The sequence below is a fragment of the Gadus morhua genome, chromosome 13, assembly GCF_902167405.1.
Source record: "Gadus morhua chromosome 13, gadMor3.0, whole genome shotgun sequence".
NCBI lineage: Eukaryota > Metazoa > Chordata > Actinopteri > Gadiformes > Gadidae > Gadus > Gadus morhua.
The window spans coordinates 13,656,436-13,681,082 of NC_044060.1; the positions used below are offsets into that span (position 1 = coordinate 13,656,436).

Sequence of the window (24,647 nt, forward strand, 5' to 3'; positions counted from 1 at the left end):
ACTGAGCAGATTCTCCACTGTTACAGGACAGGTGAAAGTATTTTTGTATTTACACAATATATATATATAAGTGTTAATATCTAGGGCAAGGGGCTGTGGACTGTCATGTTCAGTAAGCAGCTCTTGTGTGGTGCAATATTTAAATAGATCGAGAAAGCAGAAGACGGCGACTCAGACAAAGACACAATAAGTTGTAACAGGAAATTAACTGCATCATATTTTATTCTTGGTTAATTTGTCTTCTTGGCAGGTACAACAGAGAAAAAAATACTAATCACTGATAGAATCATGTCGTAGAAATTCATAAGAGAAAAATGCGTGTAGGACTCGGCAGTTATCCTGCAGGACCGCCTAATACTAGCATATTAATGAATGGTGACCGTGAGGTTAACATATTGAATAATGAAAGGGAATGTGTGCTCGCATCAGATGTAAAACGTTGATGTTTCATTTCCCGCTAAAAGAAAAGTTTTTATGGACAAATGGAAGTTCTCTCCTTGTCCTTGGATAACCTGCAAAAAACTGTCAGTGAGGAAACAAGCCAGCATGAACCTGTTTTAAGCCACATTAGTGGAGGCGTAGCTGGCTTTTTAGGAGTAGGCCTAGGTCTGAGCACATGGATCACACGATGCATTACTGAGCTACTTACCCATTGCAACTGGGCCAGTTGGTAGTGGCAGATGTTCTGTGGAACATTAAGGAGGCTTTAACACCATGTAGGTTCCTGACAGACAAGGATGATAAAAGGCTTCACAGGATATTTTCTCATCCATCCACTTGTCGCACATCGATTGGAAGGGTAATTATATTTCAGAGCTTCAGTGTCTCGTAACAAGGTGTTGGGGCTAAAGGCTGTTCATATCCACCTCTGGCAACCTGTTTAAGTAAAGATAAGAAATATCTGACTTATTAAAAGATTAGCTTCCTTCCCCCAAAGCCATTAGCAACATTGTTACAGAGAAAGCTAATTAAATGGAAAAAAATTGATAAGCTCACACTTGGGGAAAAATACGAGCAAAATGTACTTGATGAATTATAGCGTTCTTAATCGTTTTTTAGAGCTACTTCATGTGATAAAAATGAACATTTGCACGGTATCTTCATTTGAAAAATACAAATACAGTGTCTTTGCAACTGTTCACCAATCATACAGCAGCTTGCAATTAAATCTTTCATAGTGTATTGAGGTTTAGGAATAAAATCTCCATAGAATAGCAATTTGCAAAATGATACGTATATACAGTACATTAAAATGAACATTGACATTAATGTTAATGATAATATCAACATTAATACCATTAATGATTTTATATATTTATGTTTCGTTAGCTAAATAGAATAGCCCATTACCTGGAAAATGGAAATTTGATCATCAGGCAACATTTGTTTTTGTATAAAAGAAAAAAGAAAAGCTAAAATAATACAAAAAAAAGTTCTGATCAACACAGAAATAATGATGTCGACAATATGACAATATATCAATAAGAAGAGTACATTTCTTTTACATTACCTCTACATATTGGCGGTATTGTGCTTTGATAAGACGTTTGCAACTAGAACACACAGATAAAGAACTTTTAACAGGCCAACAGTACTCCAAGGAATAGACCAATCCAGTGAGCGTGGCAATCTCAGCCTATCCCAAGAGCGGAGATACCAGGAAATGAAGTTGGGCAGAGGAAGTCTCTCACACGTTTTCTGGCTCACTGGGCAAACATTGAATGGTGAATTGAAAAGACTAGATTGAAATAGATTGCTGCTTGTTTTTCTGTAATCAAAATAAACATATAAAACCAAAGAGCATGTGGCTACGTGATTCACTAATCACTACACAAGACACACACGCACAAACACACACGTGTGTGTTAACACACAAGTGCTTGCGCACAGGCATACACGCACTCACACACCCACACACAAAACCATCTTCCTGTTGCGGTTTATCACTTAGGCAAATTTGGCAAATGTATATATTTATATCTATAAAAACATAAAAAATAATAAAACAATGAAATGCATGCACAGGACGAATACAAGCATGCATTTACAAGATGAGACCTGATATATCCACCAGCATATGTTTCGAATTCAACGGTGGAGGATGTGTCTATGACCACCACTGCAGTCCTAAACCAAAACCTGTCAGCCCCCCAAACACGGTAACAGCTAGTCCCCCCTTCATGCTTTGATCTGAACCTTGTAATCACGGACAAAGATACATTCATGAGCTAAGTGCCGCCCACTACACCGTGTCCACCGTGTTTAATTAATCTTCTTCCTACAATTGCCGCAGGCTCTCATCTTGCTACATACGTACAATGGAATAAGCAATTTTGCTTTGTTTTGTATTTTTTAGATACACCCCCACCCCCCCTTCCCCACCCCCCCCTCTGACTCTCTAACGGAGTCAGAGGGGGGGGTGGTGGTGCTGCTGTCAACAGTCAGGGGGATACAAAGGCATGTGGCTCTTCATCAGCTGTCTTCTGCGGCGGAGCGGCGGTAAACTGCACCGCCCGACGTCTGCCGTGGGAAACGGGTGTCCGTGTTCTGACATACTTTTCTCTGTGATCGGCAGTATGTCACATCCACGGGTGGGGGGGGGGGGGGGGTGCTGCCAAACGACACACTGTCTCCTACTGCGTTTTTTCGGGGAGACGCGATAGATATCTACGTCAGGTCGCAATTATGTCCTCCCCCCCTTTCAAGCCTCTGTTTAAAAAAGAAAAAAGTTTTTTTATTTGAATTCCTTTTTTTGTTTGTTTAGTTCTTTGAAAAAAAAAAGTCTGTGTTTTTCTGAATATGGTTTCGTATCATTTATCTTGGCCTCCCTTGTTCAAGACTTTAAAGTCTGTTCTGTTATTCTGTGTTTCTGGCTTTGGACGACACGATGCCAGTCCTCGTTCCCTGAGCGCCCAGGCGCTGCACTCAACATGTGAAGTCTTCAAAGTTGCCCTGGCCAGGGTGGTGAGGTAGCATGTTGGCGGGATACGTGGACGGCGTACGCAGGTTCTCACACGGAGCCTGAGATGGAGGAGGAAGAGGAATAGCGAGAGGGGGAGAGAGTGAGAGAGAGAGCGAGAGCGTGCGAGAGAGAGAGAGAGAGAGAGTGAGAGAGCGAGAGCGAGAGCGAGAGCGTGCGAGAGAGAGAGAGAGAGAGAGAGAGAGAGAGAGAGAGAGAGAGAGAGAGAGAGAGAGAGAGAGAGAGCGAGAGAGAGAAGAGAGAGAGAGAGAGAGAGAGAGAGAGAGAGAGAGAGAGAGAGAGAGAGAGAGAGAGAGAGAGAGAGAGAGAGCGAGAGAGAGAAGAGAGAGAGAGAGAGAGAGGAAATTAAACACACTGGAACACATTTTTCATTTGAACCACCACACGAAAAAAAATTCCAACACGTTCAGTAATTGGATGTTAACAGGTTTTCACGTTTTTGGGTCTTTTGATGGCATGGCAGCATTTTCTGGTCCACCTATTTATTTTAACAGTTTTTTTGTTTTTGTTTTTGGCAGCATGAGGGAAAGGCACTCATTAGTGTTGCCAATTAATAAATAAGTCATACAAGCAATGTGTGGAAAAGTGAGAAAAGAAATACAGAAATAAGTTGTCCCAGAAGGGTTAGAATAATGGTGGATGAACCTTTTAGGTAGGTAAAATTGTGTTAGGGTTAATTAATGAAGAAAATACTACAGAAAACCGATTACTAAGTTACTGTGTTGACCAAGCAACGAGCACAGATGCTTCCCTGTAGATGTTGATGAGGGAAAGCTAGAATGACATAATAAAGTGCAACGGCTTCATTTAGGGTTGGTTATCAGTTGAGCTGTCCAACCTTCCCATGCCCTAGCCCCTCCCCTCTCACTATAATGGCCTAGTCTGGGCCTAAAACCGTTGATTAAACTCAAACAATTTCAACTTGTTTCTGCTGTGGCTTCTACCAATATGTCTCAATTTTCTGTAGCCCAATCTTTCTCTCAATGGCACATCTATCAAATTCTCTTCCACTTGCTTCTCAGCTTAATCTCCCACTCTCTCTCTTTCTCACAATTTATCCCTCTCTATTGTTCTCACTGTCTCTTTTTCACAATCTCTCTCTCTCTCTCTCTCTCGCGCTCGCTCTCGCTCTCTCTCTCTCTCTCGCTCTCTCTCTCAATCCTAACCTGCATCTCCTTCTACTTCAATGTAATTATGGGAATGATTCAGACCCAGAATCTTAAAGTGTAGTAATATAAAACAGGCTTTTCCTAGGTGTTCTGCTGTCTGGGGTACTATTTAATTGAGAAAAATCCCCCCCAAAAAATCGATAGAACTTGCCAGGGTTTCCTGTTAGAAACACTGCCAACTGAGTCTCCGATGTTTGTGTTTCACTAATCGGCTTCCAATTCAAACGAAACCAGGCAAGAGCCAGCCGGTGGTTAATTAATACAAAAAAATGTCTGTCAATAAATGCTGAATTCCAGGTGGACCAGACTGACGAGAAAACACATTGCCAAACATCATTCGACAACTTGGCGTAAAGCGGTCACATCTGTTCCCAGACATGAAATCATAACGAACGGACATCGAATTATGATTGTTCTCCCCCCCGTTTAAGCTAGGCGGTATCGGGACGGGGCACGGGATGGAGGAGGGTGCGATGGTTAGGAACTCGCTCACTGACATGGTGCTTGACGTCATCCAGGCTCAACACGGCTCCCCGGTCGTTGTTGCTGCTCCGCTTGTGCTTCTTCTTCGAGCAGTGGCACAGCTTGTACTTGATCACCTGGAACAGACGGCACCCAGAGTGTCCTCAGAGTATGAAGACGTCTCACAGCAGCCTATAGGACCAGGCTGCTCTCCCACATGTTCAGCGTGCTTGACATGGCCATGTTTTCGGTGTGCGTGTTCATACACGACACACGGCTTCGCAACAATGTCACACGCCCACTCGCACCACAGCACTGGTTAGGATGACTTGGATTTCACACTTCTATAAATATGAGGCCAGCGATCTATTATGTGAGTGGAGATGGCGTGGGCGCAGACCCACACATACACATGCACACGCACACATGATCAAACCAATGCCCACACACACGCACGCATGCACCCACTGAAACCAAGGCCTGACAAAGAATAGATTAATCTCCATCGCTAATCGTTAAACAAGCATGCAACTAAGCAGAGAGCTTCCTTCAAAAGAATGGACTGAACCTGATTCATCTAAAATAGAATACATCCAAAATGTTAATGTATTCAGCAGTAATGATGTGTGAGTTTTTAGGGCGGGGGACTCCATGGCAACTCCACATTCTTCAGGCCCAGTTCTTTTGTAAACAGACAGCTTATCATTATTATTTACTCTATATCTTAATATATCCTTTATCAATGCATAATTTAGAAAGCATAACACAAAGAATGGAGAACGGAGCAATAACTTCTGGTTAAAAGTAGATTATTTTATATGAAACAAACTGTCAAAGGATAGCTTTACTGTTTTGCATTCAAGGGCCTATCCATGATTGTCTAGTATGATTCTAGTGAGTGTAGACTCAATTACATCCATGGATTGTCATTGCTCTAAATAATGGTGTCTACGCTGTATAATCATACTAGACAATCTGTGGATATATAGTGTCTACACACTAAAATCATTCTAGACAATCTGTGGATCAAATAGTGTCTACACACTCCAATCATGCGAAACAATCTGTGGATATAATGGTGTCTACAAACTACAATCATGCTAGACAATCTGTGGATATAATGGTGTCCACTGTCCACACACTGGAATCAGGCTAAACAATCTGTGGATATGCCCATGGGACCATGGCTTAAAATAGGATTTAGGGATTTTTCAACCCTATTTTTTTGTCATTTTAGGGTGTAAGGGACTAATGCAGACAACAATATTTGGAATTGGTCTAGTATAACCTGAACAAGGACTGCAATGTAATCCGTCGGACGAATAATGCCCTGTCAAAGCACGTACTCTAAAGTTCTTTTCTTTGCCACTGACTGGTTCGGATTATATTCGAACCTAACGGAAAGAATCTCTACAGAGAAACACAAGTTTCTATTTGGCTATCACTTGATCCTGCCTGTTTGGCTCGCTCTGAAATCTTGTTGTTGCGTAGTACATTTCCGTATTGTCTATGAAATAAACTCTCCTCTCCACCCAAATCTTTAAGATAACATCAAGGCATGCTTTCTGCTGCCCGACAAAACAAACCCTCATCTCTCCGGCTCTAACTGACGTTTCCCCCATTCTCTTCCTGCAACAACCCAACCCTCACGAGTCTCATCGAGTGATACTTGGTTGGACAAAGTACCAAACCAACCGAAAGGTAAAGAACAAAGTTGTAATTCTCTGTAGGGATCCTTTCTATAATGTTAGAATACAGTCTGAGCCTGTCAGTGGCAAAAACACGCACGTTAGAGGATGTACATTGTCGGGCCTCTTTTGCCCCAAAGGATTACATTGCATCCTGTGTTTGGAGAATAGGGTCCAGGTAAGAAAACGGGTTAGTTTTTTGTTTTTCCTAAGTATTCCAAAGTTTTCCTTAGCACCCCATGTGGTACTTCTTTGTAACCTTTTCATTTTGAAATTGACTTTCGTTCAGACTGAAATGGATTTGACTTTGTGCCGACACAAATAAATTTGCAAATAAATATCTATACTGATGTGTTGCTTTAAAAACAAAATAACTTACAAGACCATTTTGGCAAGAGTTTCTTTTCAATAAACTAAATGCTGCAGAACCCATCAATTTAAAAGGAGTAGATGTTTGGGTAAAGAGAGAGCTAGAGAGAAAGTGCAAGAGAGAGAAAGAGAGAGAAACATTTACCTTGTACAGATAGTCAGAAGAGAGAGACAAAGCAAGAGAGAGGGAGAGAGACCCTTACCTCATACAGATAGTCAAAGAGCTCCAGGATGGTGAGGATGCTGGCCCCGATGAAAAGGCCCATTTGACCCCCAATGTCACCTGGATAGACAAATCAAATCGGTCCAGTCACATCACAAGCCAGCTGAGAGTGCTACAGGATCGGTCAATGCATTTGACCCCCAAAGGGAGGGAACGTTGTTCTCAATAAATCACTAACTGCAGGTCTGACAGCATTGGAGGCATAGGCCGGTATAATGTGTGAAATGAAAATACATACCGTACACTTTATATAAATTAAGGGTAAAAACTGATAAAACGAACAACACATTCTAGAATGTGACAGCAAGCCTTCCATGGCCTCTTATGGAAATGTGTTGACGTGCATCAATGTCAGCTTGAATATATGTCACAGTATTTCTTTAAAATAAATAAATAAATGATCCATCACAATCACAGATGAATTATTCATAAGTCGTCGTGGTCTGACTCGAACTCCCTTACCCAGCAGCCCTGCCAGCTCGTACGCCTTCTTCTGTTCGATGGTTTCATAGTTCAGAGCCTCGAAGAAGATATCCAGAACCAGGATGTTGTCACTGGGAACACACAGGAAAAGCAACCTCTCAGCTATCGACAGCTCCGCAGTATTCACGTTACAAAGACATGCTGTTGTCTAATTCTGGAGGCTGCACTCCTACACCACCACCACCACCACAACCACCACCACCACCTCCACTTCCCAAGCGATTCAGGGAAGCAACTAGAGAACCAATATTGTTGTATGATTTCTATTTTTATTTAGAGGTTATATATCGAAGGGAGAGAAACATTGTGGTTTGTTATTGGATAGGCCAAGTAATGACCCGTACAGAGACTCAACTCGTGCATCTCAAGGAAAAGATATCTGACTACTGCCTCACTGACGTTTTTGTGGCTGCGAGCGGAAGTTTGAGATATCATGTTGCTTTCCTCCATTATTGCCTATTCGTCACGAGGATGTTTTTATGTGATATTAGTTAATGGGAACGCGTTGAATGACAATTTTTTTCTTGGCGTTCTCCCTCCGCCAGATGACAGATTTCCTCTAAAGATAGGAGAAAAGGGTGACGAATATGTGAGAAATAAAGATAATGAGGAAGGGACCGCATTTGAATGCTTTTTCATGGTAATGTTAATATTGCATGTTTGCAAGTTATTAAATATGGTTCTGGTCATTCTGGAATATGTTATGATAACAATAAAAACATTGGGTCTTTACCCACCTAATTGAACTCCGTATACGTGTGTTTTTAAGAGCAACCTAAGCCAGCACAAAAAAACTAAATGTCCCTGTTTTAGACTGTCAGAAAAGAGCCATTCAAAAACGGCATATCTTTTAACAAAACCTATTTTAGTCCTAAACAAAAAGGTTCATCAGTGTACAGAAAAAGGTAAATGATTACCTCAATGAATTGTGAATGTAACATTCACAATCGTATGCGTTTCTTTTTTTTTGCACTAAGGAAGACGCAACAAATACCATATTATTATCATCCCCAAAGCAATCCCTATGTCCGGGCAGAGCCTCTTGTTATGCAGTACCTGTCGAGCATGCCAGTCTGCACTGGGAAAAATGTGTACACACGCGCAGGTTATCATCTGCTGCAGCAGCTCTAATGGTGTTTAATCCAAGGAAAGATAAGACTGTCTGGCTTTGGGTGTGTTCGTCTCATGGGTGCCTTTGCTCCAACTGTCAAATGCAACATCCCCCCTATGTATTAACTGCTTATTTACATTTGGGATAAATACAATGTTTGTGCATGTGCTTAACATCATATTGTGACAAGCGTAACGCTGCAAAAGACAGGGATAACACAGAGAAGCTCCATCCACCTTTGCCACCTGTTACAATGCCGGGACAGGAGAAGTGTGTCTGCTCATTGTCTCCGGATTTAGTTTCACGCCCGTAAACACGGCTATGGACAGACAATCTGCCTCTCTGTCCTATGGTGTGTATCAGAGCGACAATGCACACATATGGCCAGCTGCAATGGCTCTCCCTGAGGACTTTCATATCCCTGCCCGCAGGGAATTAAAAAGGCAAAAAAGGAAGCTTCTCAAAGAGAGAAGTGAGGGCTGAATGAGAGGATGATCCGTCTCTAGACTGTGACAACTTTCTGTGACAGCTTCGGGACTCAAAATGTGCCTCTCTCTTGATCTCTTTGATCTCTCTCGTTTGTTGGACAAAGACAAACCAAACGATGGGTTTACCCATGGTGGTCGGGCCTGTGTTGTGGATTTAAGACGGAGCGGGGAAACTTAGGGGCCTGTCAGCTCCGTTCCCCGCTGGCACAATCGTGATGATCTTAATTTAGCGATGCTGCTCTCTTCGACCCGGTATTGATCCCCGCTTGAAAACAGGATGATACTTACGCAATGTACTGCTCGGTCTTGTTGTATTTCTTGGCGAGGTACTTGGCTGATGCCTTGCTCGGGATCTTGACAAACGACATCTCTTTACCGTAGCGCGTCATGTTGCATGGCGTCTCACAAACGCAGTAATCATTGTCCCGTTCCACTAGGAAGTCTACATGGGGAGGGGGGGGGGGGGTTGAAAACGTTAGCGTAAACCAACGAGTGATGAGTGTTGGCTTGCACTCAAGTACACACACATTCTCTCTCTGACTTCTACTCCACTGCATGCGCATGCCCACCTCATTCATGAATGCGCATGATTATGCATGAATACACACAGATTCCGATTTACGCAGGAGCAGAGCGTGGAAGACGGACCGGATAAGACTTGAACAAAGAACACTAGAGAAAATCACAGCATCACACTAAGAAGCGCACAGAGGACGCCCTCAAAGACGGCAATGGCCGACTTGCGAGGAATGAAAGAAAGATGGAGATGTGAACAAAAAGTGAACAAAAAAAGAGTGTGAGAGAAGGCTCACATAATACATGTCTCAAAGGATTAAAAACAAAGATACGCTGGGCTGTTGTAGGAGTCAGGTATGCCCAGGTTTGGTGTGTGGGGGATGTTTGATTGTGGTGAAAACACCTACTGACACAGCAATGATGATGGTGAGTTGGCCTGTGGTGTCTATATTCAGCACAGCACTTTAGATATGATGTAGAAACGGACATGTATGAAAAATATAATTTTTGAATATATAAATATACGCTGCTGTAAAACACTGACAGATGCTGTGCTCTGCATTAAATGGGAGATGAAGTTCTTCAAACAAAGTTGACACAGGACTAAGCTTTGGCACAATGACTTTCAATGGATCTCTTGTGTGTGCTTCCTGTAATCCATCAATTGGTCGACAGCAACCGCTAATGAAGGAGGATTTTAGGAGTTATGGGTGTGTGGTTGTAAAATTGGGGGCCGAGGTACCTGAGACATCTGTGTCAGAAAATAGGTTTGCGGCCGGTTTGGGCTGCACAGACCACTCAGACTCTAAACCAGTGGCCCATAAACCTTCAGATGGGAATTACAAGAACCAGCCATGGCTGCAAATCATGGTTTGACTGTGCCTGTATGACTTAACACACAGACACAACATTGCTCCACCTTCTAATTTCCTGCCACTGTTGGGCACTGCTATGCATTATCCATTAGCAATAATGGATGTTGCCATTTAAAATGACATAATGAATCACTGGAATCGATTCAACAGTGTACCTAAATATATAGTGGTAGAAGGAGCCTACTTAATCGATCCTCCCTCTCTTCGCACACAAAACACGAGTGAAGTGTCAGGATACAAAGTGAAACGATCACATATCCGCTTTGAGGTGGAGAACTTGCAAAAATTCAATAAAACAATTGAACAAGGTTAAAGATGTCGAAAGACGTGAACCGGCACGTATGAATTTATACATGAAAGAAAGGCAAACACAGACAGACAGTTCGACACAGACAGAAGGGTAGACACAGACAAACAGGTAGGGACACAGAAAGACAGGCAGACAGACAGGCGGACAAAGACAGAAAGCCAAACAGACACAGGCGTCTGCTTCATCTCCTTACCCAGGGCTGGGTCAGCACACTCCTTGTACTGCTCTGGGGTGCAGTAGGGGGCATCTCCTGAACACCAGACAGAGGACAGACAGCAGGTTGTCATTGGGACAATAAGAAGGGAGGTCCTTCTTAAGCACTCTCAGTGAAGAAGGAAGGACAAGAGATCAGAGGCAGACCGGTAATTAATGTGAGTGTCAGACCGTCATTACAGGTCGTATCAGCGCTGGAGTTACTCCCTCAGCTTGATCTCATCTCCTAATTGCATTCATTAACTTCTCTTTGAGTTTATCTCCTTTCTGTGTCTCACCGTGTGGTTCCTCTGTTGCCTGTTGCCCCACATCCGACAACACCGCCCCCCCCACACCCGCTCAGTCCCTGACTCCATCAAAGTCTTTCTTGCCTGTCCCCCCCCCCCCGTCTCTGAAGAAGTGAAGGGAGCGATGGTGATTTAACTCTCCAGGAGATGGGCTGGGGGAACACCAGCTCAAAGGTGTGGATCATTCACAGCCTGATCCACAAATATTCCTTGGGGGTAGAGTTTGCAATCTGGTGGAATTTCGTTTGATGAAGTGAACTAAATGATTGGGACAAATGGGAGGACTAATAGGATCAGTGGTCCACCTGTGAGCATGGGGAAGGTTGGGGGAGTTCTCTGGAGAACCACATTAATCACAACCACGATCACGGTTAGCTAACTGCTAATCCAACTCATTATATGGACAGCTTGTCTGGATTGTCCACAGAGGACCGGGCACATAATTCATTGAATTTATTTAATAATTCATTGAATTTATTTAGCGCTTTTCTAGACACTCAAAGACGCCTACAGTGAAGGGGGGGGGGGACCTCACTAACCACCACCAGTATGTAGCACCCATTTGGGTGATGCACGGCAGCCAATCGGCGCCAGAACGCTCACCATACACCAGCTTGAGGTGGAGAGTGAGGGATGAGGTGGAGAGAGAGGGAAAAGAACATTTAACACTACTATGGACCACATGTAAACCCTATCGACCACATGTAAACCCTATTGACCATATTTAAACACTATCGACCACATTTAAACATGTAAACCCTATCGACCACATTAAAACATGCAAACCCTATCGACCACATTTAAACCCTATCGACCACATTTAAACCCTATCGACCACATTTAAACCCTATCGACCACATTTAAACCCTATCGACCACATTTAAACACTATCGACCATATTCAAACCCTATCGACCACATTTAAACCCTATCGACCACATTTAAACCCTATCGACCACTTCAAACACTATCAACCACATTCAAACACTATCGACCCATTATTATCAACTACAGGATAAAGATGAATAATGGAAGGCTTTCTTATCTGAGGAATCAGAATGTTGGGTGCCGATGTTAATACGTGGTCGAGAATGTTTCAACAACCATGAACCCAGCATGTACAATCAGGTTGTACACTTCACCATCAGCCTGCATATAATACATATCATAATACATAATACATATCATATCATATAATATCCCCCCCCCCCACACACACACACACACACACACACACACACACACACACACACACACACACACACACACACACACACACACACACACACACGCACACAAACAGACATACACAGGCCCGCAAGCACAAACACACAGTAACCTTCACACAGACCAAAAAGAGAGACTGAATCCAGTAGGAGACAGACAATTGCGTAGCAATTATTTGACGGATGAGGCAGGTTTAACGTTGGGGTCAATCAAAACGTTTCCTCTGTGCCAATTTTCATTTTCAATCCACCGACTGAGATGCCACAGACTGATTAAACGGCAATGGACAGAGGAAAACAGCCCGTCATAATCACCGCACAAGCTGCAACAGGGGAAACGCTGGTAGAGGTTTTAGCTTCCCTGAAGTGTGACATCTCCAATTTCCCCCAATGTGAGCATTTTGGGATAAAACTGACTGGCAAACTTTATTTTTGTTGCCGCTAGGATGCTTCCTAGATACAGTATGTGGTAATGCTAGGTTTCACAAAAATACAGCTGAACAAGTCTCTCAGCACTCTCCCGAATCGTTTTCTGAACATACAGTACATGCGTACATGGGTGCCCGTTCTTAGAGACATTGAAAATACCATCCAGCAACTATTACCTCAAGGCTGTTAGTTATGCACCATCTCATTTTCTAAAGCAATTAAAATATTGCTTGTTAGTTTGGCACCTGGAGATGCCGTGCTGCATTACAAAGGATGGTCCCCTTAGTACGGCTCACCTCTTAGTAAGGCTCAGTTCAGTTAGCTTCACAGAAGAGCAAGTAAGCTCGCCCTAACCAAACACTCAGGAGCAGCTCCGGGACGGCCCTAAAGAGACCGCTACCACACCCACTCAGTTCCAATCACAAAAGGTTGAGAGTGTGTTTGAGCAGTGAAGGCGTGTTCCTGAGGTATGATTTGAGGATTGGGTTACTGCTCCAAATACTATAGTGTCAAGGCCCTGGTATACTTCAAACTAAATAGAAATGGTGGGTTGGCAAAGACGAAAGGGCTAGTTTGCAACCAAAACACACATTGGGCTTCTATCACCGCAATGGGTTAAGTTGTATTAGTCTATTACAACTTGGAATTGTTGACCCCCCCCCCAACTGGTCAACAATATGATGATAATGATTATGTCAGTGTCTGGTATTTGTGGCATCTGTCAAACTACGTCCCATTTCCACATGAACCAGTGCGAGATTGTGAGGTAATATATGCATCTGTATGGCCACTCGAGCAAGGACTAAAGGGACAGAGAGATGTTTGGGAACTCCTGGCGTAATTCAACTGCCCACACAGCACAGTAACTATCTTGTTCCCTGCTGAAATCGCTAGATTCAACAGACTTTGGGAACAAGCCAGTGTTGATTTAGCTGTAAGTACATCGGATGGTCGGCTCTTGAAAGTACCTTGAGTCAATACAGTATGTACACAGCTGCAGGGGTTTGTATTGAATAGCCAAAGCAGTTGGCAGGAGGTTGTTTGTGTTTGACAGTGCATACCGGGCATATGAACCATCCTGCAGTTGCAGTTCTCCACCAGGTAACGCGTTTCACAGTCTATGCGGCAGGCCGTGAGGCTGTAGGTGTTGAAGAAGTCTGAGTCCATGGCAGAGGCCTTGCAGTCCCCCCAGGGTGGGGGCAGGTAGGTCAGCTGGGAGATGGAGAGAAGAACACATTTGTCCCTCAGTGATGTGTGATACTATATGAGTGATTTGAAGGTTTTTAGTGTGATGACTTCAGTTCAACAGTGATCTTTGTGGATCGAGAAACAACACAAATCATCAGATATATCTCATACATATTGGGCAAAACAGATACTAAATATTACTGAACATGTACAGTGTTACAAGAATCATGTAGTGAAAGGCAGTTTGAACTGGTCCATGACATCAAACACATTTCCCATCATTCATTGAATATGAATATTTTTATTTTGATGTTCACAAAAGCATGATGAAGCTTTATGTTTTTGTTGTTAACAAATGTGATGCCTTCTCTAGAGGACTTTACAGAGATACAAAACTAAAATAACGAAGAGATATGGCCAAGGAATGAATGAATACAAAGCAATAGATGGCAATTAAGTTTAATCTTTTGGAATATTTTTCCCTCTTCCATGAAAGAGAGTCAATAATTTATGATTGAGAAACCTTTTCACTATTGGATTCAATTTCAAACAAAGGAATTGTCCCTTGAACCGAAACCTGAATGAGATTTCCTTCGATTATTCGACTACCTCCTTTGGCCCTCTACCTGTGATCCAGTTAATCTTGTCCTAAATAAAACGTTGTTCTCGTCCTCACCCTGTTGTGTGAATGTAAGTAGACCAATACATCTCCGCACCAGAAAAATACCCCACGCTGAAGTAGAATTGAGGTCCTCATGGCAGCCACAAGATACAAAGGAACCAAAGTATCCTGGCTGGCCTTTACGATGCATCATTCATGATGCGTATACCACCACCGCTCCGGCATTCCATTTCTGCCCATGTTCTTGAGTGGAAGAACGTTGCTTAGATGGGGACTCCCTACTGGGCGCAGGCAAGGTGAGCAGTGGGCGCAGCAGTAGTTCAGATGGCTTGTGAACAGTGGATCCACCGTATAGCGGGAGCTGCACTCGAGTGTATGTGTGTGTTTGGTCCTGCCTCAACCATGGATCCCCACGGACATAGGCGAAGGAAGCACGGGAACAAAGACAGAGCGGACAGGAGGGGACGAAGGGGAGAACGGTTTAGGGAGGGTGGCTAGAACAGGGCTTGTTTCTACTCTTGTGAGCGCTCGCAAATAATGTTGTTATATCAGCATGAGGGGTCGAAGATACCTTATTATTGTTAGATAATGGAATCTGATATCATTGTTTTTTTAAGAAGGATTCTTTTCTTTTTATTAAAAATTATGTGAATAAAAAATGAAATAATAAAAACAATTGGTGGAAAGACAGGGGCAAGTAAATAGCCATGCAAATGTCTGCTTAACATATGAATATAGTGAGTTTTTAGGGTGGATCCGTCATCTTGTTAATTTTTGGGTTTTTCTCTTTGCTAATATTCTGCTGTTGTGTCTGGGCAAAATCCCTAAGATTTGTTGTGTAAAGCAGGCAGGAATAATTAACAGGTGGGATTATGATGCAATGATTTCTTGGTGAAAAAACCCTTTATATGTATTTCCAACAGTTTAAATACCCTTGAAAACCTGAGGTGCACACACCAAGCCGTTCATAGAAGCAGGTTCACGTAAGCAGCTGGGTATCTTGCGAGCCTCCCTCTCTCTAGTTATGTCCTCACACATTGCATCGCTGGGTGCTCAAATAGCGATAAATTAAAAGCCACTGTCGCTGTTTGAAGACTTGCATTCCTCAATCCCTACTGAAGTGCAGTGATGTGGCTCACAAATAGCATTCGGCTACCATTAACCCTGTGCCTTATTCAATCAGCATGGGTAAACACACACACACACACACACACACACACACACACACACACACACACACACACACACACACACACACACACACACACACACACAAACAACTACAGAATGCAATCATCATAACACTCACAAGGAATCAAAGAATCTAATCAGGATTATAAAAGGAGTTTCTCTCTCTGTTGACACACTCAGGACGCCATGCCAAAGTCAAAGTGTCCATTAAACCCCACAGAACCAGAATGTGCTCTCTGCGCTGCGTCCACCGCTGCAGATTCTCTGTATTTGTGCGGCTCTTTGTGTGGCGCGTACCCTGACAGAGGACAGCCATTCCACTGACTAATGGTTCCCTCACGCTCCGAGGCCCTCCCATAAGTCTGAGCTCTGACATTCACCATGATAAAGAGCAGAAAAAACAGCCCTCTATTCAACCAGAAACCATCTACTGCCTGCCCACCGAGGTCCCTGTCTGGAACATGCAGTCCGCTACCGAGTCGGACTGGGAGGAAGTGCAGAGCAAGCAGAAGCTGACACGGGAAACAGGTGCTTTTTTGGAAAATGTTCAATAGTGCATTAAGAGGTTTGTAGCTTTGTACCTAGCAAATCCAACCAGGGCTGCTTCAATATTCTCCCTTTGTCGACTTCGTTGACCAGGTCTAAACGATTGAACACAATTGACCCTTTTGTCGAAAAGTGTTGAGGGGAAAATAGTCAACAAGTCCAGCTGTAGAGAGGCTGTCCATTCTGGTGTGGAATGAATGTGAGAGGAACGCATACCGATAAACGAATAACGCTTTTGCCATGGAGAAACAAGAGAAAAACATAGTGGAATAGAGAGAGAGAGACAGAGAGACAGAGACAGAGACAGGGAGGGGCAGAGACAGAGACAGAGACAGAGAGACAGAGACCAAGAGAGAGAGAGAGAGAGAGAGAGAGAGAGAGAGAGAGAGAGAGAGAGAGAGAGAGAGAGAGAGAGAGAGAGACCAAGAGAGAGAGAGACCAAGAGAGAGAGAGAGAGAGAGAGAGAGAGAGAGAGAGAGAGAGAGAGAGAGAGAGAGAGAGAGAGAGAGAGAGACAGAGAGATAGAGACCAAGAGAGAGAGAGAGAGAGAGAGAGAGAGAGAGAGAGAGAGAGAGAGAGAGAGAGAGAGAGAGAGAGAGACAGAGAGAGAGACAGAGAGAGATATACATGGGAATCGGGTCTTCTGTAAACGTGACATTGTCCGCGTGCATAGTCCCCTGCCTCTGCCCAACACAGTGTAACAGATTGCAGTGGAGAAGAAACTGAGCGCTTCCCTCCTAACTCCATCGCTTCCTGCCCCTATATTCATTATGTATGATTCCCAGGAGCCAAATGATGGGGTCGGAAGGAGTAATTTCCGTTACGCCGATGTGCTCACACATTTCAACCCGTAGGAATTATTTACAGTTGAGATAAAATCCACATGCGGTTCATTTTATTTCCCACAAGACAGCAGCATTGAGCATTCTGATTGATAGAGGGCACGTTGTGTGCGTGCGCCGGGCGGGGACAGTGGGCTTGGGGGTGGGGGGGGGGGCACACACACTAAATGAAGTTGGGAGCTGTCAGAAACCACTGATAAGATATTAAAGCACCTTTCAAAGCAGCTACAGGTTGGGAATTATTGCTCACCAAGGTGCCTATATATATATATATATATATATATATATATATATATCTGTCTCTATAAAATAGGTTAACATTGGGACAGCATAGAAGCGAACTCTGAGGCAGGACTTAAATGGCAACATAGATAGGAAGATACTAGTCTGACTGGGTTCAAATTGCACTGGATGACAACTGTAATAAATTCCGTGCCCTTTTGATGCTGCAAACACCAATCCAGTTATCTACATCCCGCTGACTGAGGCTGGCTCTTGATTTGCCCTCTGAGACTAGCAGATATCCTTTAACAGGTGATTTACATCTTGGTGTTCTGCTAAAAATCTGGCTTGCATATTTAAGAGACCACAGACAGCACATGAGGAAGATGACACAAGATCCTTGATTAGGTTTTAAAAACCGAGAGTTTTAGTAAAATACATTGGCCTTAGCTCTTCATAAGTCAAGGTATAGCCACAACATCTGAAAACAACGTGAACTATGATAAGAAGTTAAGTAAAACCAAACAACAAAGCAAAATGACAAAGCAAATGGACTTAACTTAAGACAACCACACCAAGCTACGTGTTAACGAATCACACTGCACACATAACATTTGGGCAGGAATTGGGCAGTGTGGCAGCAGTTTGGAATAATGAGACTTAAATGTTTTTCTGTTTGGCACTTGGCTTCAAGTAACTTAGAGTGTTTTTCACTTTTACACAAGGTTGGCTCCTGCACAAATCACTTTAAGGCTGGGAGAGTAATTGACAAATACCTTGACTTCATCCATCAGTTCCTCATTTTGTGTGAAGAAGTGGTCAGGTATTTCAAAGTACCGCCTTTTTTTTTATCCTGTTGGGCTTCTGTATCTCTCTGGAAAAGCCTATACCCATTGACATTCATCTCATTGTTGATTAAATATTTGATGAGCAGTCGTTGCCTGACAAGTGGGTGCTGCCACAGCCCACTTCGACCCATTTTTTTAATAATTGTATTTGTGTAAAAGGAACGGGAAAAATGTGTAGTATAGCCCAATACAGAAATAATAACATATTTCCTATTAATTGACATGACGTGCACCTCAGAAACACAGACCCCTGGTCAACGTGTGGCCGCTGCCACTACCATGCCACACTCAATTGACGCCCCTGCAATAAAAGCTAATTAATGCATTCTAACACAATCCTCTTACATGTCTATCAATATCAATTGATCTGATTCAAGGTTTATCCCACAACTACCACTTCCTCTGTTCTATAAACAAACGCCCGTGGTTGCAGTGCCATCTCTTCACAGTCGAATCCTTGGCTTGTCCTTCCTCCCACTAAGCAGTCCTCCGCCTGATCAGGAATGGTCATTTTCTTCAAGCACCACTTCCTCTGCTCTTGCTCAGATCCCGACTGCTCTCTGCAGCTCTATAGTGATGCCACGGATTTAAAGTGCACTGTGGTTCTGGCATTGTGGCTCTAGTGGTGGGGGGTATCAAGTGGAACCCTGGATTAAGCCATGATGGTGCCTCTCCGTGAAAGCCTTTAACCTCATTAGCCTAGGATCTAGCCGTCCCGACTGAGTAGGCGTTAGGCTGACGTTAGTCTCCGCCTCTTCCGTTCCCTTGCAATAAAAGTCACCATGTGACTCGGCCGGAACATCTGATACATAGAGGAAGTTCAACCATGCAGCATCCTGGTGAGAAACTGAACTTCTCATGGGCTACCAACATTGTCAACGACATAAATGAAGACGTAGCTCAGGCGGGACACTGGTAAAGTTTATTGTTGTATTTAAATTCATGGGTTTATTCCGTAAACGGGTTGATCCATTTTTTTACACAGCTGAGCCATAGTATTTCTCAAACTGTTATTCAAAGCGTACGGCCCGTTATGATCATGCTTGGTGATAATTATGCTGTTTTGACACAGTTAATCAATGCCATGTACCAGTCTTCTATGATTGAAAGGCAGGCTCTGCAAGATTAACCTGATGTTATCCACACCAAGAGACAACAGTCATTTCCAGCACTGCTGACTTAGATACACATAAAAACTGCTCAGACCCAGAAGGGTGAGCATGTTCTGGTCTGCTTTAAAGATGCTAGCAAAACCAGAACAACTGGTTCAGCCCGTTAAATAATCTTTGCCTGTACAGCAAAATAGCATGAGGCCATTCATCAAAACAAGACAAATAGGACCCCAATGGATATCAGCATCACCAAGCACCATTAATCAGACTTCTGCCAGAGCACAAAATGTTCATCAATAACCCCTGTCTGAGACACTGATGTTACTATGACATGTCAATATGGCCAAGTTAGTCAGCCAAACAGAGGAACTCCAGTACATTGGTATCAACCCCGGTTCTTTTTCTGACTTTGTTGGCAGAAGCAACGTTTTTGTTTCTGGACCAAAAGCGACAAAATAAATGACGTAAAATGACACAACACCAAGTCTTTACAAGGTTTCCGACTGGAGTGGTCATTGGAAGAGACATTTGGCCTTCACTGATTGCCCACTTACCATTGTGACCTTGATGGAGGAAGACGGGTGGATGGATGGATGATCAGTGAGATGTAGAAGGCATGGAACGGGAGCCGTACTAGTATTACTACAAGTCTGCAATCTGCACCATTCAATAAATATGTCTCTGGCTTTGTTTCATTTCCTACTGAGGCAACATGACTCAGCAACGACACTGTTCAGAAACCCAATACGTGCTGGAAGAAGGTCTGAAAGAGACATTTATATGTACATGGAGAATAAAACCTCCCAGGAATAACAGGAAAATTATACTGCCATGTTCCACCATCAATCAAAAGAGAGGAAATACCTAAATAATTTGCGATCGGAAACCCTGAAACAAACCAAAACTTGTTCAACAACTGGTTGAAAAAATGTGTACTTTCGGCTCTAATTACTATGCTATTTACTTTTGTATGATCATCTTCTTTCAAGATGAAATTCTGGCGGAACCTGGCTATGACAGCAGTATCTTATAGTGTAGTTTAGAATTGACAATCAGGCTGCATGTATCCTAGTACTAGTACAAGTCATGTGTGGAGACCTACTCGTTGTTCCTGACAGGAGACGAAGGTCTGGAAGCCGGGCGCCACCCCGAAGCCCAGCTGGTCAATGAAAGGAGGCTCATCCTGGGTGTGGATCTGAACTTTGATACCGGCCTCGAATGATGTTTCGTCTGTGGAGAGAGGCCAGAGAGACAAGGGCTCTAGCAAGGGCGGCATGATCTGGTACAAACACTGCACATATCCACACACGTGTGCATGCATATAGACCACATCCATGAACCATAAATTTGTTATTACCTTAAAAATAAATTACATTTTGTGGGTGGAATATCATTTCATGGTAAATGACATGAGAAACCAGGCTTATGGCTTAAAACAGGTTTATGTTAGGGCAATACAAATTTTACAATGAGAACATCAACGTATCTGAAGGAGTCCTAGACTGTAAGTAGCCGGCAGGAGATTTATTTACCATGCGGGTAAAATCAGAGGCAAGGGAGAAATTTATAAATAAATGATTAAAGGGATTTAAGGACAAATCAATGGCACTGACAGTTTGACTGCAGCACTGTGCCTCTATGGATTTGACGTCCCATGTGGCAGATGGGCCTCCTTGATACTGATATCAGCACACATCACAAAAGAACATGCGGCGCTGGCCAAGGGCTTCAATGAGGACCCACATTATTTTCATCACGTTTGTGGGGATCGCCAGACTGCTTATCGGGCCAGCGAGGCCGCGGCTGGCTCCGAGCGATTGTCTTTGAGGAGGCAGGGTCATATGTAATGTCTGTTCTTTTCCCTGAGCATCTTCCAGGTCGTCACACTTTATCTCTGACTGTGATTCACATTCGTGTCTTGGTTGCTTTCTTTTTCCTTCTGTCTGCCTCCCTCCCTCCCTCCCTCCCTCGTATCCATTCTTCCCTCCCTCCCTCCCTCCCTCCCTCCCTCCCTCCCTCCCTCCCTCCCTCCCTCCCTCCCTTCTATCCCTTCTTCCTTCCTTCCCTCCCTACCTCCCTCCCTCCCTCCCTCCCTCGTATCCCTTTTTCCTTCCTTCCCTCCCTCCTTTGCCTTTAGGGGTTGCAGTGTGACGGTGTGGTGTCGGTCACAAAGCTTTTAATGGCAATTCCAGGAAGGGACCTTATCCCTTTGATTACCTCATATACATAACTACCACTCAAGAGCCACTTAGATGGGCTGATGCCTCCTTTATGTCCTGGTCCATCTGTCAATGTTATAAAGTAAGAATAATGATATTTGTCCCTAACCTTGAGTCAAATGGATCAACGAACAGAAATACAATTGCCATTCTAGGATGTTGCTAGCCAGTGACGCCTATAAATGAATGATGGTGGTCTACAAAACTGTGAGAGGCCTCGTATTCCAATGGCCTTATTAATACTAATCACTCTGTGCGCTGCAGTGTTATTTACAAGAAACGTAATTTAGAGTAATTGACCGCAGAATAATAGCCTGTCTTACATGAACCCAGCAATATTAATCTTTTCTCTGTATCTCCATTCTCGTTTTTACAAAGGTGATGCAACCAAGCAGTGCAGCCAAACAGAAACACTCTGGAGAACCTTCTCTCTTCGTTGCTTTGCTTTGCCACTATTTCTACCTCCATTTTACATCTAAAGATATACAGTTGGATCGCCTTTCAAACCAGGCCAGCACTGTCAAGAAGACTGTGTGTGTGTGTTTGCATTAGCGTGTGTGTGTGTGTTTGTGTGTGTGTGTGTGTGTGGGGGGGGTCCACCGTGAACAGACCCTTTTTAAGGGTTTTCTATCTGTTTATCTGCCAAATGGAGATTCACTTATTTGAATGATGAGGAAACTGAAACACAAAGACCACAGTTTAATATGAGAACAATAGTTCTCATATTCAATATCCATTTGTCAAGACATTGAATTGTTGCTAATCTATAGTGCACGTGACGGGGGTTTAAAAAGGGTATCTTCTAGATTTCTGGCTTGCTCACATTTTACAATATTCGTTAACTGCATGTTAGGAGCTCTTATAGCTCTATGCATTGTACAAACATTTACATCTTTGCAGATTTGTATCTGGCTAATTATTTGCTAATTTAGGAATTCAATGATAAGAAAATACCGTGAATAAAAGCCTCATCCAGTACCAACAAAGCAGATTTCCTGACCTTTGACAGAGTCGCACTTTGGGAGATTAAAGCCAATTTGTGAGTGACTTGGCTGACGGTCCTTGCGGTAAGGTTGGAATACACATAATTGCTTATTTCATTGTCCATTCAGCAAATCAGATATAAGTCTATTGGGTTTGCTGCAACAGTGCATCCAAAATGAAAAGCATCCAGCATTGATATAATAAGTGATGCTAAAGCATTTGGCTACCTGGTTATAAGTCATTCGGCTTCTGCTTTCTTGACAACAAATAATGGGACATAACCTTCAGAGGAAGTGGTAGGCAGTATGTCAATATTTAACTGGATGAGCAAAAAAACGAATACTTCGATATTTGTCTGTATTCTTTCTTTTAAGCTTCATGCGGTAAATAAACATGACTTTGATGAGCTATATTGCCACTAGGTATGCTAGAAAAGCATAATCACGTTGACTTCAAAGAGACTGGTGCATTACGCAAGCCTGCTTCTTGAGTCCCATCATTTAACCTCAAAATCGAAAATGAAAGCGTAGGCAATGCACTGTGGGCCTTACCGGTCTCTCCCCACACTGGCAGATACTCATCCTGTTGAATGTCAAGCATCAGCTCCAAGCCATTGCCCATTCCACCCTTCATCGTCACCATTAGAGGGCGGCCATCCTGGCCCGAATTGAAGGTGTAGCATTTCCCGTAGCGGGTGAATATCTGAAATATAAGAACATGAAGAGACACATTAAAGGGGTATTCAATGTAGACAGGCTTTTTACCATTCATAATGCATAACTCAGTGTCACATCAATATAATTGTTTTATTATGGTGTACCAACTTTATAAATTATATTTAAATATGATCATCACCTCTGCCTTTCAGTTGTAAACATCAGAACTTCTTGTTTTATAAAACGGTTGATAATGGTTAAGAAAAGGAAAAATAACACGATGCCGGTAACCGCAGTAAGTATATCTATGATGTCGCTATGGTTATTTTCAGGCATTCTGGTTTAAACAGGAGGGCTTTGTGACTCAAACAGAAAAGAGCCATAACGGAAGGGGAACAGTGCTAATGGTCTTTTGAAAGAGTTTGACTTCTATAAATCAGATCGTTACTCCTGATGTAACCTTTCAGTTACACAAGGGGAACCACGTTGATGTTCAGCATTAAACAGTGTCCCTCCCCCTTCACATCCCTAGGTGAGCTCCTGTCCTATTATGGAGGGTTTGGCCATGTCGCTGACAATGGAGAGTATCTATTAGAACAACATTTCTATGAGATTGAATGACCTACGGTCACATAACAACAACAACAACAACAACAACAACAACAACGGCAACACATGATTGGCTAAAAAACTAATGGAAATGTAATCAAATTAAGGACATCAGAGAATTGTATACAGTGGACAGAGCCAAAAATCAAACTCCTCCTCATTGTCTCCATGCCTGTCGACCTTGGGCTGGATGAGAAAAACAGCTTAAGTATCTTGTTTTGAAAGGGCAGGCTTAATGGTGCACAATGTATTCACCATATCAATGAATACATACATGCCATTAACTATGACGTGGGCTAAAGGAAAATGACATGTTATAGCTGAAAGAGCAAGGGGAGGATAAGGTAACCAGTATGCATTAAGGAACAGAGTTTAATAGTTTAATCAGTCACTTCATTATATTAAAGCAAAGATACTTGTGGAGCTGAATCCTGCAGAAGGATGTTTTGGGTTTAACCGACGACTCCATCCTTTGCAGTTTGGGAAAAATGAAAAAGACACAATAGGGTAGTGGGCAGGGAGAAACAAATCAGTGGAACGCAACACAATAGAAAGTGAATGGTTTTGTGGCACATTCATGCCAGACTGAAGCATACAGGCCAAAGGGCAAATGGGATCTTATAAGCTTTTTTGATACATTGCACATTATTTTAGGTTGCCAGCAATTTGTTGAATTTATGTTAGCTGCTAGGGTTGTGTAATATTGGCATGTTTATGTAATTTCTTTAATTTTCTATCTCCGATAAATTCTCCCTATACTTATTTCCTAATCATTGTACT

General features: G+C 43.0%; 1 protein-coding gene across 4 annotated transcripts in view; it reads right to left on the bottom strand.

Annotated features, from left to right (window-relative positions):
• Window positions 1–204: 204 nt before the first annotated feature.
• asic1b (acid-sensing (proton-gated) ion channel 1b) overlaps window positions 205–24,647 on the bottom strand; it is a 148,536-nt gene continuing 124,093 nt past the window's right edge. For 3 of the 4 annotated variants that reach the window (XM_030375948.1, XM_030375945.1, XM_030375947.1), the window contains 9 exons: window positions 23,154–23,304; window positions 20,502–20,629; window positions 13,890–14,040; window positions 10,868–10,924; window positions 9,262–9,415; window positions 7,354–7,445; window positions 6,872–6,951; window positions 4,647–4,748; window positions 205–3,021 (listed from right to left, as the gene is read on the bottom strand). In XM_030375948.1, coding sequence (XP_030231808.1) covers window positions 2,926–3,021; window positions 4,647–4,748; window positions 6,872–6,951; window positions 7,354–7,445; window positions 9,262–9,415; window positions 10,868–10,924; window positions 13,890–14,040; window positions 20,502–20,629; window positions 23,154–23,304 — 1,011 coding nt within the window. In that variant the 3' untranslated portion in view covers window positions 205–2,925. Of the gene's footprint in view, window positions 3,022–4,642; window positions 4,749–6,871; window positions 6,952–7,353; window positions 7,446–9,261; window positions 9,416–10,867; window positions 10,925–13,889; window positions 14,041–20,501; window positions 20,630–23,153; window positions 23,305–24,647 lie in introns of all 4 variants that reach the window. The other variant, XM_030375946.1, reaches the window with a different exon arrangement.